The sequence below is a fragment of the Saccopteryx bilineata genome, chromosome 11 (assembly GCF_036850765.1).
Source record: "Saccopteryx bilineata isolate mSacBil1 chromosome 11, mSacBil1_pri_phased_curated, whole genome shotgun sequence".
Classification (NCBI taxonomy): Eukaryota; Metazoa; Chordata; class Mammalia; order Chiroptera; family Emballonuridae; genus Saccopteryx; species Saccopteryx bilineata.
Window position 1 is genome coordinate 60,689,306 of NC_089500.1, and position 14,118 is coordinate 60,703,423.

Here is a 14,118-nt window from a genome sequence, read left to right on the forward strand (position 1 = left end):
CCTAATTTCCTTGCACAGGGATGCCAGTGGTGTAGACTGGGTGGTAAAGTGAGCATAGGGGTGGATTGTTGGGCAGATAAAATATATTATGCTCATTTTGTAAAAGATGGCGCTGCCCACGTGGAAGCCTGTGTCGCCCAGGTGATATTAGTTGCCCTTCTTGCTTGGGATGGGTGTGTTGGGGGAGGGCATCTGCGCCAAAAGGTTTTAAAAGGAAGAGAGATCACATTGTTCCGGGGAAGAGTGATTACATTCTAGGAGGAGCCCGTGCTGTAGGAGAGCAGAAAAAGGCCATGTGGAAGAGGCCAGGAGAAGCAGCCAAGATGGTGGAGTGCTGAGGGAGAAGCCAGTTTGTGTAGAGAAGATGGGGAACAGAGATGAATAAGGCTGGTGAGGTTAGAAACCTTTGATTCTAGGAAACTCGGATGAGTCAGTGGCTTTGGGAGCCCTGAATGGAAAGGGAAGTGTCTTCCCACTGTGTGTATTTCTTGCCCGCTGGGTGCAAGATGGGATAAAGATAATGGCCCATCAGTTTTTGGCTCCATTGTTTCATTACCGTCTGTCCAAATCTAATGCGAACCTGCATGGGTCAGGTGGCTGTGATGGTGGCTGTGGCTACTGGCCTTACTTCTGTTTACTAACAGGTATGAATTAGTAATGCACAGTTGCACAAAGCCTTGCTCTTTTTTTTTTTTTTAACAGAGACAGAGTCAGAGAGAGGGATAGATAGGGACAGACAGGAACGAAGAGAGATGAGAAGCATCAATTATAAGTTTTTCGTTGCGACACCTTAGTTCATTGATTGCTTTCTTATATGTGCCCTGACTGCGGGCCTTCAGCAGACCGAGTAACCCCTTGCTCGAGCCAGTGACCTTGGGTCCAAGCTGGTGAGCTTTTATTCAATCCAGATGAACCCGCGCTCAAGCTGGCGACCCTCGAGATCTCAAACCTGGGTCCTCTGCATCCCAGTCCGACGCTCTATCTACTGCGCCAGCACCTGGTCAGGCCAGCCAAGGTTTTGGGAAGCTTCTACTTGGATTTGGGTCTCTGTAACTTTCTTGCTTCCAGAATTTTCCTGTTAAATTTCCAATTTTCTTCAAATCCTGAACTCTCTCCTCTGTCACCTCAGTATGGAAAGGCCAGCATTCGCACCACTGGTTGTGTGAAACCCTCAGGCAAAAAAGCCACCAGCACTCATTCCTAACCCATCATAGGTGCTACTTTTGGAGTCAATTCTCCTCAGTTTTGGTCTACTTTTGGAAACTTCTCAGTCTCTTTTAATGGTAGTTTTCTTTCCAAGCTTTATAATTTATTTGTGGGAGGGTTTGTGTAAGCACTTTATCCCACTGTTATTACCAGATATTTCTCTCAAATTTCTTTAAACTTAAACATCTCATCTATGTATCCTTTGAGGGAGTATGATTTTCTCAAGTATATGCTCATACAACCATCCAGCTTGCCTCCTATTACCTTTAGAAGTGGGTCTGCGTGCTCCAGATACCAGCCAGCAACCGCGTGTCCTGCCTCATGGTAAGCCACAGTCTTCTTCTCCTCAGGCTGCAGAACCTGGGTTTTCTTCTCTAAGCCTGAAAAAAAACAAAACCCCCAAACCACTGTGTTAGTGACACTGGCATAAATAGGTACACAATACTACACATTGCCTTATCTACAAGGTGATTTAGACATTACGATGCTTTGACAATCCAAAAATTATCAGTCAAGGTAAGAGTAACAGTCAAGGATAAACTTCAAAACACACCAACTACAACAACAATACACTTACTGTTCCTAGCCCCAGGCCCTCTTTCTTCCTAACTTTCCCACTTCTGAGACATATAAATTTTTTTAGGAAATAAACAGAAATGCCAAATAAAATTTAGCACTTAAATCAACCTACAACATATAAATTCATAGAAAATGAAGTCTGGAAGGAGTTCCCTGGCTGGTCTAGGTTCTCAGAGTGACCAGGCCCCACGGGATGCCTGCCCCGGGAGACTGCCTGCTCCTCCTGAGCGCACACAGACAACAGCCAGAGGGAGGGTGACCAGTGAGAAATACTGACTCAGAGCGTCAGTCGGTCAGGCCAACACTGCAGCACTCAGCACATCCAACAAATAGCCAAGGGATTCCAACAGCCAGAGCAAGCAGCAAGGGACAGACCAGAGAAGATAAGCCCCTAGAGATCTGTGCTGGCCTGTGTGTACACTACAGAGCTGAAGCAGCCCTATCTGTGCAAGATTCTTCTTTGGCCCAGAAAAAGTTGAATACAAAACCTTGTAAGCACCTTTGCTATGTAGGAACTAACTACACAGTTTGTACTAATACAAATCATTCCATGATGACAAAAGTAGTTTTGCTGTGCTTGAGATAACTCAATCTGAGAGAATTTTGCACGTGATACCAGGAGCCTAGACAACTAAAGAGAGCATTACATTCCCAATGATACAACGTAAGGCAAGTAGGTATAACCACAGGTGGAAAGTAAAGCCAAAGGTGGGAAGTTATAGAGGGTATGTTAACAAACCCCCTGTTGGCCCTGGCCAGTTGGCTCATCGGTAAAGCGACGGCCTAGAGCAGGCATGGCCAACATACGGCCTGCGATTAAATTTTTAATATTCTCCGCTACTTTAAAATCTCAGCTACTCAGAAGTGGAAGCGTCTTTGATTATTGGAAATTGAGATATTTAAGAAGATAGTGATATTAATCTAGGGTTAACTTCCAATAATTGGTCAAATAAATTCGTGATACTTCGTTTTTTAAAAAATTCCCATTATAAAGACAAGTTTTGTATTTGTCTATACTCAATATGAACTCTTTGACATTTAGTGGTGATGTGAAACCCACATTCTTTTAGGTGGAGTTTGCCAGTGCGCACCCAAGGTCAAACAATTCATTATTTTTGTGGTCAAGTGTGCTGAATCAAGTGGCATTGTAGGATAGACAATAGATGCAGTTGATAACTGAAAACATGTCAGGCTGTTTGTAAAATGAAATAATTGTTTTATTTGCGATATAACCCCTTCGAGCTCATTCTATTAATTAAATAGTTTCAATTGATTGCAATACAGTTTGGATATTTATATGGTATGTAATTATATTTTTATTAAAAAATATTTTTATTAAAATAATATTGTATATTGAAATTTTTTCACTCACATTTATTCATAAACAAATTACATAATAAAATTTTGTTTACTTAAATTGTTTTTGTATTTACATTTTTTAATTTTAATATTTTGTCTGGCCCATGAAAAAAGTTTTCTTTCTAATCTGGCCCGGGAGCAAAAACTGTTGGCCACGCCTGGCCTAGAGGGTAGATGTTCTGGGTTCGATTCTCAGTCAGGGCACACAGCAGAAGCACCCATCTGCTTCTCTACCCCTCTCCCTATCGCTTCTCTCTCTCTCTCTCTCTCTTTCTCTCTCTCTCTCTCTCTCTCTCTCTCTCTCTCTCGCTCCTTCTCTCCTCCTGCAGACATGGCTCCATTGGAGAGAGTTGGCCCTGGGCGCTGAGGATGGCTCCATGGCCTCTGCCTCAGGCACTAAATGGCTCTATTTGCAATGGAGCAAGGGCAGAGCATCTCCCCCTAGTGGGCTTGCTGGGTGGATCACAGTCAGGGCACATGAGGGAGTCTGTTTCTGCCTCTCCTCCTCTCACTAAATAAAAAAACAAACAAAAAGGCCTCTGTCTTCCACAAATAAGCAGTTTTTGCTCACCTGAGAAAACAAAAATTTTCCCCAGTGTTTATCATAAATTTTTAATTTTCAGTATTACAGAAATTTTAATTTTTAGGATCATGGGCAGCCAAAGGCTACCCATGGCTGTCCCGGGCTGGTTACAGTGGCCAGACTATGAATAGGTGAGCCCCACCCACCTCAGAGCAAGGCCTCCCATTCCACCTGCCGCCTTGCTTTCTTTCACACTCTCACTTTGTACTAAGAAATGACAGCAGCCCACTGACTTAAAGAGGCAAAAATATGCAGTTTCCTATTTCTATACTGATTTATTTCATCACACTCTATCATCTTAGATTTTTTCTTTTCATTAACAAAATAGTTAGATATTTAGCTCTGAACCCAGGTTGAGCACATTACTATCCTAGCTCTAGATCCTCACTGGACTCTCCAGTAATCTGGCTTAGTATTTTTCATTCAATTCAAACTGTCGTGTTAGAAGTCACCAAGAACAGCCTCACTGCCAAATCCTAAGGTCACTCTCCCTCACACCCCCACATCACCTGACCCTGCTAACAACTCGAATAACCACGCCCTCGCTCAGGCCTCTCCCCTCCGGGGCCCAGTCCCCTCTAGTGATACCGCTTCCTTGTCTCCTCTGTGTTTTGAGCACACAAGCTTTGGTGACTCTACTGACTCACATTTCTACCTGCTGCCACCAAGTCCGAACATCTGGCAGTGGTGACTCTGCGGGCCCTGCTCCCCCTCAGCACCGGCTCACCCACCCTTGCCCTTTCACACCACAGCAGCACAGCTGTCTCGCTGCAGTGCTCCAGAACTCCACACGCACACCCTCTCCATCGCACACTCGGCACATCTCCTTTTCAGCCAAACCAGTTGCTGACTCTTAATAACTCATGCCCCTGCCCTCCCGTGTCCGAGTCCCCTCTAATGACACTGCTTTCTGTCTCTTCATTGCCTGGTAACGCCCCACTCACCTTAGCCCGTCAGACTGTCCTTGTTTGCCTCTTTCCATCGGGACTACCTATAGAAAGTACTTCACAGTCTGCTACCTCACACGAATGACTATGAATGACTACAAGGTTCTGTCTCCAGATGCTTCCCTCTTCTTCAGTCAGATTCATTTTCATAAACTAGCAATGATTATGACATTACTCAGTGGCTCAAGAAAAAACTCACATTAGTTCAATACTGGCCACAGAACATCTGAGAAGTCCCTGAGCTGAACAGTCAAGGCTTTCTACAATCAACTTTGCCTTACCTCCCCCAGGAACTTGAGTCTGACAGGTTTCCTTTCCCTCCACGAAACACAGGGATATGCAACACTATCTCCAAAGCACCTTCTGCTCACACCACTTTCACTTGGTGTCCCTATGCCTACTAAATCCAGTTTAAATGCCACCTCTTCTGTGCAGCCCTCCTGACTGCACTCTTTTCTCTCCTTCAAGCTGCTAATTATATTTTTATGAGTATTACATTGTAAGTTCTTTATAAAGCCAGAAAAACACATTATGTGTCCCCCCATCCCTGTACCGTGCTGGTGAAAGGTCTCCAGGTTAAACAGTCATTGGATCTATTTACCCATCACCTATAGCTAGCATAGACCAGATTTAATTCACAAGATGTGACATTTTGGAAATAAGGCTGTGAGCATTTATAAAGAAACAGATTGATATAACTCAGGGAAGACACCCCATTGCTTGCTGCCCATGAAAGTGAGGCAGTGTGTGGGCTGCCATCTCTGCTTTCCCCAGCACCCACACCACCCATCGCTATGCAGACCACAGGGGACAGCAGGGGTGTGCAGCACCAAAGAAACACAGCAGGTACATGGTGAGCCCCACTGCTTGGGAAATGTACTTTTCTTTGCGTCTAGATCTTGCCAAAACAGCGAAATCCCTGGCCTCAAATTCATCTTATCAGCCTTTTAACCTGAGTTACATTCAGCTGCCTTACCACCGATCACTCGTTCAATTGCTTGTTCAAAGTGTTTCTGGTTTATGGAATCTGAAAGGTGCCTTGCAGCAATCAAAGCAGCTTCATTACAGACATTAGCCACATCAGCTCCTACAAAATGAAGACACAGGACAGCTTATCCACCAAATATGTATATGTGACCAATTAAGTTACACATTATGGACAACCAAAACCAGAGTCAATCTCTCAACCACTATAAGGGCTTTACGTAAATATAATTCAGTTTGACACATGATAACCCTAAGTATCCTAGCATTCAAGAACAAACAGCCCAGTATAATCCTGGCCCTTTAAACTGAGCTACAAGTATTAGTAGTAAACAGATAATTATAGGCAAATATTTATATACAATGTGGTTCAACCAAAAGTACTTAAAGATGCCCTTATTAACTAGTTTTATCTCTTTTGAGAAAGTGACTTATGTGAACATTATAATATGATAAAATATAATAAAAACCATAAGCATTAAAATAACCTAGAGCATACAAACAACAAATGTTAAACACATGAAACTTGCCAAATGCTTTCTAGAGCCATGCTCTATGAATTACGCTTTCGGGCAAAGTATAAAGTAACATAAATAAACTACAGCACAATGTATGTGCTCAACAAATACATATTAAAATGTTATAAATTGCAAAGTCCAAAGACAAAAAGTAAAAAGTTAGGACTCCTGAGACATTTAAGATGCCTATCTTCCTCTGACAACTTGTTCTAATCTCCTCATACATTTCAAATGTTCCTTTTTATTTCATTTTGAGCTAGAAGAGGGAGATAGGGAATGGGAAGAAAGGATCACATTTTACATTTAAAAACTCTTGGAATCAGCATATTAAAAGATCCTCAATACCACATATATATCAAAACCATAAGATAATACTTCACCCCCACTAGGATGGCTAGTCAAAAAGACCATAACAAGTGTTGACAAGGATGTTTAGAAAATGGAACCCTCATTCACTGCAGGTGGGAATGTAAAATGGTGCAGCTACTGTGGAAAACAATTTGGCAGTTCCTCAAAAAAGTGACTCAGCAACTCTACTCCTAAGTATATAACCAAGAGAAATGAAAATATATTTCCACACAAAAATCTGCACATGGATGTTAGTAGCAGCATTATTCACAACAGCCTGTTGTGAATAATGGAAAAAGAAACAACTCAAATGTCCATCAAATGATAAATGGATAAATAAAATATGGCATATTCATACAATGGGAATTCATACAATTCGGTCATAAAAAAGAACAAAATTCTGACACATGCTACAACATGGATGAATTCTGAAAACAGTAAGCTACATGAAAGAAGCCAGGCACAAAAGATCACGTTATATAATTCTATCAATATAAGTGTCTAGTATAGAAAATTCTAGAGAAAGAAAGTAGATCAGGGGTTGCCTAGGACCAGGAGTGGAAAAAATGGCTGCTAATGAATTATTCTGGTATAATGAACATGTTTTAAAATTAGTGATTGGCTGCATAACTACATTTAATAAATATTCTAAAAACCATTGAATTGTACACTTCACACACAGGTGAACATGATGGTATACTATCGCAATAGAGTTTTTTAAAAACTCAATTTCTGTAGCATTTCTGGATAAATGATATGCTGTCAAGGAATCTGTCATAGAGGGAGGAGGGTGAAGGTACAGACATGGTTGGATACAAATTAAGAATTGCTCCTAATGCTAGATGATGAGTACAGGAGTTCATTACAGTATTTCCTAAACTTCTGTTATATGTTTGAAATTTCCTATAATAAGAGATAAAATACAGTGTGTCCGTAAAGTCATGGTGCACTTTTGACCGGTCACAGGAAAGCAACAAAAGATGATAGAAATGTGAAATCTGCACCAAATAAAAGGAAAACCCTCCCAGTTTCTGTAGGATGATGTGGCAGTATGTGCGCATGCAGAGGTGATGACGTAACACCGTGTATACAGCAGAGCAGCCCACGGCCATGCCAGTCGAGATGTGGACGATACAGAGGAAAGTTCAGTGTGTTCTGTGGCTCACTAAATTCGAATCCGTGACCAAAGTGCAACGTGAATATCGGTGCGTTTATAACAAAGCGCCACCACATAGGAATAACATTACTCGGTGGGATAAGCAGTTGAAGGAAACCAGCAGTTTGGTGGAGAAACCCCGTTCTGGTAGGCCATCAGTCAGTGATGAGTCTGTAGAGGCTATATGGGATAGCTACCTAAGGAGCCCTAAAAAATCTGTGCGTGAGCCCACATCAAACTGCACTGAATAGGTATGAAACTGGGAGAGTTTTCCTTCTATTTGGTGCAGATTTCACATTTCTATCGTCTTTTGTTGCTTTCCTGTGACCAGCCAAAAGTGCACCATGACTTTATGGACACACTGTATATACTCAGGAAGCCCTAAGATGAGAGAGAACAAAGTGAACTGGTACCTGACAACTGCCACTGATTTAAATGACTTATAAACAGGACAGCAGGTTATGTTCCACTCACCTGAAAACCCTGGAGTTAAGGATGCAAGTTTTCTTGCCAGTTTCTCCTTTTCCAAGGTACTGTCCAATTTTAGTGGTCTGAGGTGAACTTTGAAAATAGAGGCTCTTCCTTTTATGTCTGGTGGTCCTTGAGAAATTATTTTTAAGGAAAAAAAAATCATAGTGAAACAGTGATATCCTCACAAAAACTAGGATAAATCCAATGAAAATCAACCTACCAATAAAGATTTGCCTATCGAAGCGCCCTGGCCTCATCAGTGCAGGGTCCAGAATGTCTGGCCGATTGGTGCCCGCCAAAATGACTACATTTGTTGTTGTGTTAAAACCTGAAAAGATAACAAAGATGTAATCGTTATTAAGTGACAAGACAGAGAAACAGTGTGCTTGTCAAAAAGGTATGAGTACTACAGACAGACTACTTAAACCTTTTTCAATTTATTATCGAATGTTTTAAATCACTTATTTTTCTTACTATTCATCTTGTCCTTCATCGCAATACTAGTCACATATAAGACTCAAAACCTTAAGAAGCAATTTTTAAAAAAGAAACAATTAGAAATTCAGATCGTCAATTTTTATTTTTTATTTTATTTTTTAAAAATTTTTTTATTGAGATCGTCAATTTTAAAAATGTTTTATAATCAGTACGATTAAATTTGCAAATGATGTGTCTAAACTCTCTGGGTCCCGGAACAGCCTACAACATATTTGATGACAGGTATTAACTTCCACCTCTAACCACTACTTCAGGCTCAACTTGCTCTGTTTTACTGGCCATTTCTCAACCATCAAGGCCATGACTGCAGAGCCTATCTTCTGGACTGTGGCACTGGAATAGCTCAGGTGATAATTTCCCCCAAACCTGGCTCTGATCTAAACACGTGGCACTAACTTGGACTGACACCAGAGTGGAGGAGGAGCTCTACCTTCTGAGTCTGGCGACAATGCCCGCTCAATAACGTAAACCAGCTCAACACTCGGCACCAGGCCTCCCCTCTCTGAGCACCCGACAGCATCGACACATCTCATAGCATGAAGGACCTAGCACACCCTAAAAACTGACTTTCCCAAAGAAAAGAAAAAGCTGACTAACATGGAAAGTTCACTGCTCTTTTAGTAAAAGAAACTTGCCACACTCACATGACACATGTGGTTAAACATGGGTTTTCCTGATGCTTCAGAATCATAAACAGTTTTGAGAATGAGAACATAAATCTTTTGTGAATCATTTCACCAATTTTTCTCTTGTTCAACACTAGGTACAAATACCATCTCAACACCAATATTAAATTATGGCAGGCAAGAATATTTTGCTATTATCTGTACTGGTATAATAAAAGAGTCTTTAAAAAGGCTGTTTTAGAAAATGCTTATTTTTGGCATTCAATATTATAAGCATTCTCCTTTAAGATATAATATATAAAACAATTAGTGTAGTTTAAAATGCTAAAGACTTGAATAGTCACCATCCATTTCCACAAGCAACTGATTAAGTGTATTCTCCTGTTCACTCTGGCCCCCAAAGTTGCCTCTTCCTCTCTTCCTTCCCACAGCATCTATTTCATCAATGAAGAGAATGCAAGGGGCATTTTTCCGAGCAAGGGCAAACAAGTCTCGAACCTGGATAAAAATATAAACACTAGAGTCACTTGACAAATGAACATTTATCCTCCTAGTAAAAAACAAACATTGTTCCTTGTCCCACAGGAAGACAATCTTTTTGCACAGTAGATGTTTTAGAAGTTACCAAAGAAGTGAAGTGACACATAACTGATTTAAGGTGAGCAAACATTATTTCTATAATCTCACAAATTACTGTATATGTAATAACCACTAACATTTGCTACTTTTACAACATCGACAAATTAATAATACATACCTTTGACCTATAAAAAAAATAACACAAGTAGCGCTGTAAACTTTTTAAGATTTTATTTATTGATTTTAGAGAGAGGCTAGAGAGAGAGAGGGGGGCGCATTAACTCATACTAGGTGCTTCTGGTATGTGCCTTGACTGGGCAAGTCCAGGATTTTGAACCAGTGATCTTGCATTCCAGGTCACTGCTTTATCCACTGTGCCACCACAGGTCAGGCATAGCGCTGTAAACTTTACAGTCAGTTTAAAAGTTCAAACTACTCTGAGGTTCACATTTCATTGCTGAGGCAGTTATTAACAGAGACTCACTAAGCGATCCAGGTTATACTTACATAGAAAGCAAAGGCATGACCTACCCAGCCGAGCCAGCAATCACCCAGGGTGACTGTCAGTGCCCTGTCCTCAGCCTACTGCAACAGGAGCGATGTGAGGCCCTGCATTCATCGTCTTTTCCACAAAGCATGTTCCCTTGATACCGGTTCTGATGCCGGTTCCAGGCAGGTTTATGTACAGGGTTGTATAAAAAGCATTTTATAAAACCACACTTGGAGAAGCTTAGGTTTTGCAGTAAGATTTCTTTGAACTTGAAACAAGCCTGACCTGTGGTGGCACAGTGGATGGAGCATCAACCTGGAATGCTGAGGTCGCCAGTTCAAAACCCTGGGCTTGCCTGGTCAAGGCACGTAAGAGAAGCAACTACTATGAATTGATGCTTCCCACACCTCCAGTGCCTTCTCTCTCTCAAATCAATAAATAATATCTTAAAATAAAGAAACAGACGGTTTTTTACAGGTTCCCAATGTCTTATCTCTATCTGTTCCACCAAGGAAAAAGTCCAGTCTAGTCTCCAATAAGCCCAATATAAAAAGCCAGTCTGCACTGACTAGGTGGTAGCGCGGTGAACAGAGCATTGGCCTGGGATGTAGAGGACCTAGGTTTGAAACCCTAAGGTCGCCAGCTTGAGTGTGGGGTCGCTGGCTTGAGCAAGGGGTCACTTGCTCTGCTAGAGCCTGCCAGTCAAGGCACATCTACATAGGAGAAAGCAATGAGAAAGCAATCAATGAACAACTAAGGTGTCACAATGAAGAATGTATGGTTCTCATCTCATCTCTCTCCCTTCTTGCCTATCTGTCCCTCTATCTGTTTCTGCCTCTCTCACTTAAAAAAAAAAAAAAAAAGCCTAAGTCTAGATACTCTGCACCATGGTTTGGCCCACATCAAAGCTCAGTCCAGTCCAGGCGCTGCTCAACGCCTGTACTGGGAGACCATCGGTTGCCAGACCACTAAGCATGGCTGCAAATGGGGCTAGCGTGCTTCTCTCAGCAGGAAAGCAGATAGAGGGCAAAAGGTTTATAAAAAGGGTAAAGGGTCAGACCTCTGTAAAGCCTGCATTTATATTTTCGGGCTGGGAAGGACTAACTTTCCTTAAGCTACCCAATCAGTTTTTTAAAAATTTCACAAGCTTTTGTGGGTTCCTCCTAATAACCAATCAGATTCTTTAGGCTAGACTCGGTAGTCCCCATTCTGGCTTCTACTGCACATGCTTAAGTTGGAAGCACAGAAGTACCTCCCCGCACAGTCTGGGTATGAATTAGTTTTACCCTGGGGGCTAAAAACACCTGTTCTTTTCTTAATGGGTTCGGGTCCAAGGGGTCCATGGCACAATGGACTCTGGGTACAGTGGATTCCTGAAATGCGCAATCGAGTAGGTTAAGCTAAATGGAATGTTGAAGCCTCTTGCTGAAGCAGGCTTCCCAGCTTTATAAAATATAGTGTCCAACTCCTTTTGCTCTTTCCCCATCAATATCTAGCTACCTGCCTACATTAATACCCTCAGGCCAGTAGTTTAGGTGGGTTGAAGAAGGAATAGCCATCCCCACACCTCGCTATCAGATGAGAGAGCTCAGGGTCTCACCCTATCCCTTGCCTCTATGGAGGGATTCAGAGACAAAACTCCCTATGCCTCATATCCCTTTACTTCCGTCACGAGAAACCCAAGTATCCCACCATCCTTCCCTGCCTAGACTTCTGGGATTTTCATGCCTACACTGCTCTGAGCACATCTCTTAACATAACTCATGTCCCACTACAGCCTTACCTCTGTACTCCAGATCTGTGATCAACAGGCCCCTACCCTCACAGGCTCTTCTGTGAATATTTCCTTCACTTCCTTGCCTAGGCTGAAATTTGGCTGTCCTGGCAAAGCTCTCAATAGAAGGTATTTATCTTTCCCTCCAGACCAGCTGGAGTCAGGGTCCACTTCACATCCCATCACTACTGCCAAAATAACTGTGCTGGAAAGCTCCTGCTCACTGAGGCGCCTACCATGTGGCATTCTAGCCGCTCCCTGGCCTGACCCCCACTTCTCCCACCCAGACCACCGACCAGGAACTAGTTTCTCATTAATTTCCATATTCACATGGGTCTTGGTCTTTCAGATCCCCAACCCACCTCTTCAATCACCTTCTGCTCCACTCTGACATGACCAGCACTGCCAAGGTCCCCTCTAAACAACCATCCTCAAGCAGTCTACTCTCTGACCACCCATGCTCCTGATGGGCTGGTCTGGCTTGCCCAGGTACTCAAGCCCGTCCCACAACCAATTCTTCCCCTACTTCTTAGCTTTTCATCCCATTCAGCCCACTGCTTTCCCAACACCCACAGCTCCTCTCTGGTCTTCCAAATCCCTCCTTGCACATACTAGATTCCATGATCCACATTATAAAACTCCTCTATGAACCCCTATTTTTATAAGAATTATCTGCCTTATAAAACCCATATGAATCCACCAACTCCAACTTTTATATATTACAGTTTAATGGCAAGACCTATCCTTACTACATTTGCAACTGAGAAAGAAAAAAATGCTGCCAACTGATAACACTATACTTTGTTACTGATTGTAAGTTGTATCTCAACGTTTAGAAAAGTAATTGTGATAACACATTGCATTTCTATTGTGCTTTTAAAAAAAAAGTGAACATTTCCCTGACCAGGTGGTGGTGCAGTGGATGAAGCGTCGACCTGGGACGCTGAAGTCCCAGGTTTGAAATCCCGAGGCTGCTGGCTTGAGTGCGGGGTTGCCAGCTTGAATGTGGGATCACAGACATGACCCCACGGTATTTGGCTTGAGCCCAAAGGTTGCTGGCTTGAAGCCCAAAGGTCACTGGCTTGAAGCCCAAGGTTGCTGGCTTGAGCAAGGGGTCACTGGCTCAGCTAGAGCTACTCGGTCCAAGCACATATGAGAAAGCAAAGAACAACTAAGGTGCCGCAACTATGAGTTGATGCTTTTCATCTCTCGCCCTTCCTGTCTGCCTGTGCTTGTCTATCTCCCCCAACCCCTGCTAAAAGAAAAGGGCGAACATTTTAGACACTGGTAAAATACACAAGAACAAAAATTTAAGTGTATCTTTAAAAATTAATCCACATTCACACTTCCTGATTTATTTATTTACTTCTTTTAGTAAGTGAAAGGTGGAGAGGAAGAGAGACAGACTCCCGCATGCATCCATCCTGACCAGGATCCACCCTGCAAGCCCCTACCAGGTAATGCTCTATCCAGCAGGGGCAGCTGGCAACTGAGCTATTTCAGCACCTGAGGCAAGGCCATGGAGCCATCGTTAGCACCTGGGTGCTGAGGGGTGGAGAAGCAGATGGTCGCTTCTCCTGGGTGCCCTGACTAGGAATGGAACCCGGAAGATCCACACACTGGGCCAGCACTCTACCACTGAGCCAACTGACCATGGCCCACACTTTCTGATTTCAAAACTGACTACAAAGCAACAGCAATAAAGACAGTGTGGTACTGGCATAAAGATAGACATACAGGTCAATAAGGTAGAATGGAGGGTCCAGAAACAAACCCATTTTCTATGGTCAAGGATGCTAAGGACATTCAATGGGGAAAGAACAGTCTTTTCAACAAATGGTGCAGGGAAAACTGGATATGGGCATGGAGAAGAGTGAAGCTGGAATTTTATACCATACCATATTAACACAAAACAGATCGTATTAATTTTAAATGGATCACAGACCTAAATCAAACAGCTAAAACAATACGAAGAGCTCTGGCTGGATAGCTATCGACCC

General features: G+C 42.5%; 1 protein-coding gene across 1 annotated transcript in view; it reads right to left on the minus strand.

Annotated features, from left to right (window-relative positions):
- Positions 1 to 14,118, minus strand: part of AFG3L2 (AFG3 like matrix AAA peptidase subunit 2) — a 52,513-nt gene that overhangs the window by 13,209 nt on the left and 25,186 nt on the right. Inside the window, exons 10-14 of the mRNA XM_066247588.1 lie at positions 9,620 to 9,773; positions 8,372 to 8,479; positions 8,155 to 8,280; positions 5,651 to 5,761; positions 1,471 to 1,586 (exon numbers count right to left, since the gene is read on the minus strand). Coding sequence (XP_066103685.1) covers positions 1,471 to 1,586; positions 5,651 to 5,761; positions 8,155 to 8,280; positions 8,372 to 8,479; positions 9,620 to 9,773 — 615 coding nt within the window. The remainder of the gene's footprint in view (positions 1 to 1,470; positions 1,587 to 5,650; positions 5,762 to 8,154; positions 8,281 to 8,371; positions 8,480 to 9,619; positions 9,774 to 14,118) is intronic.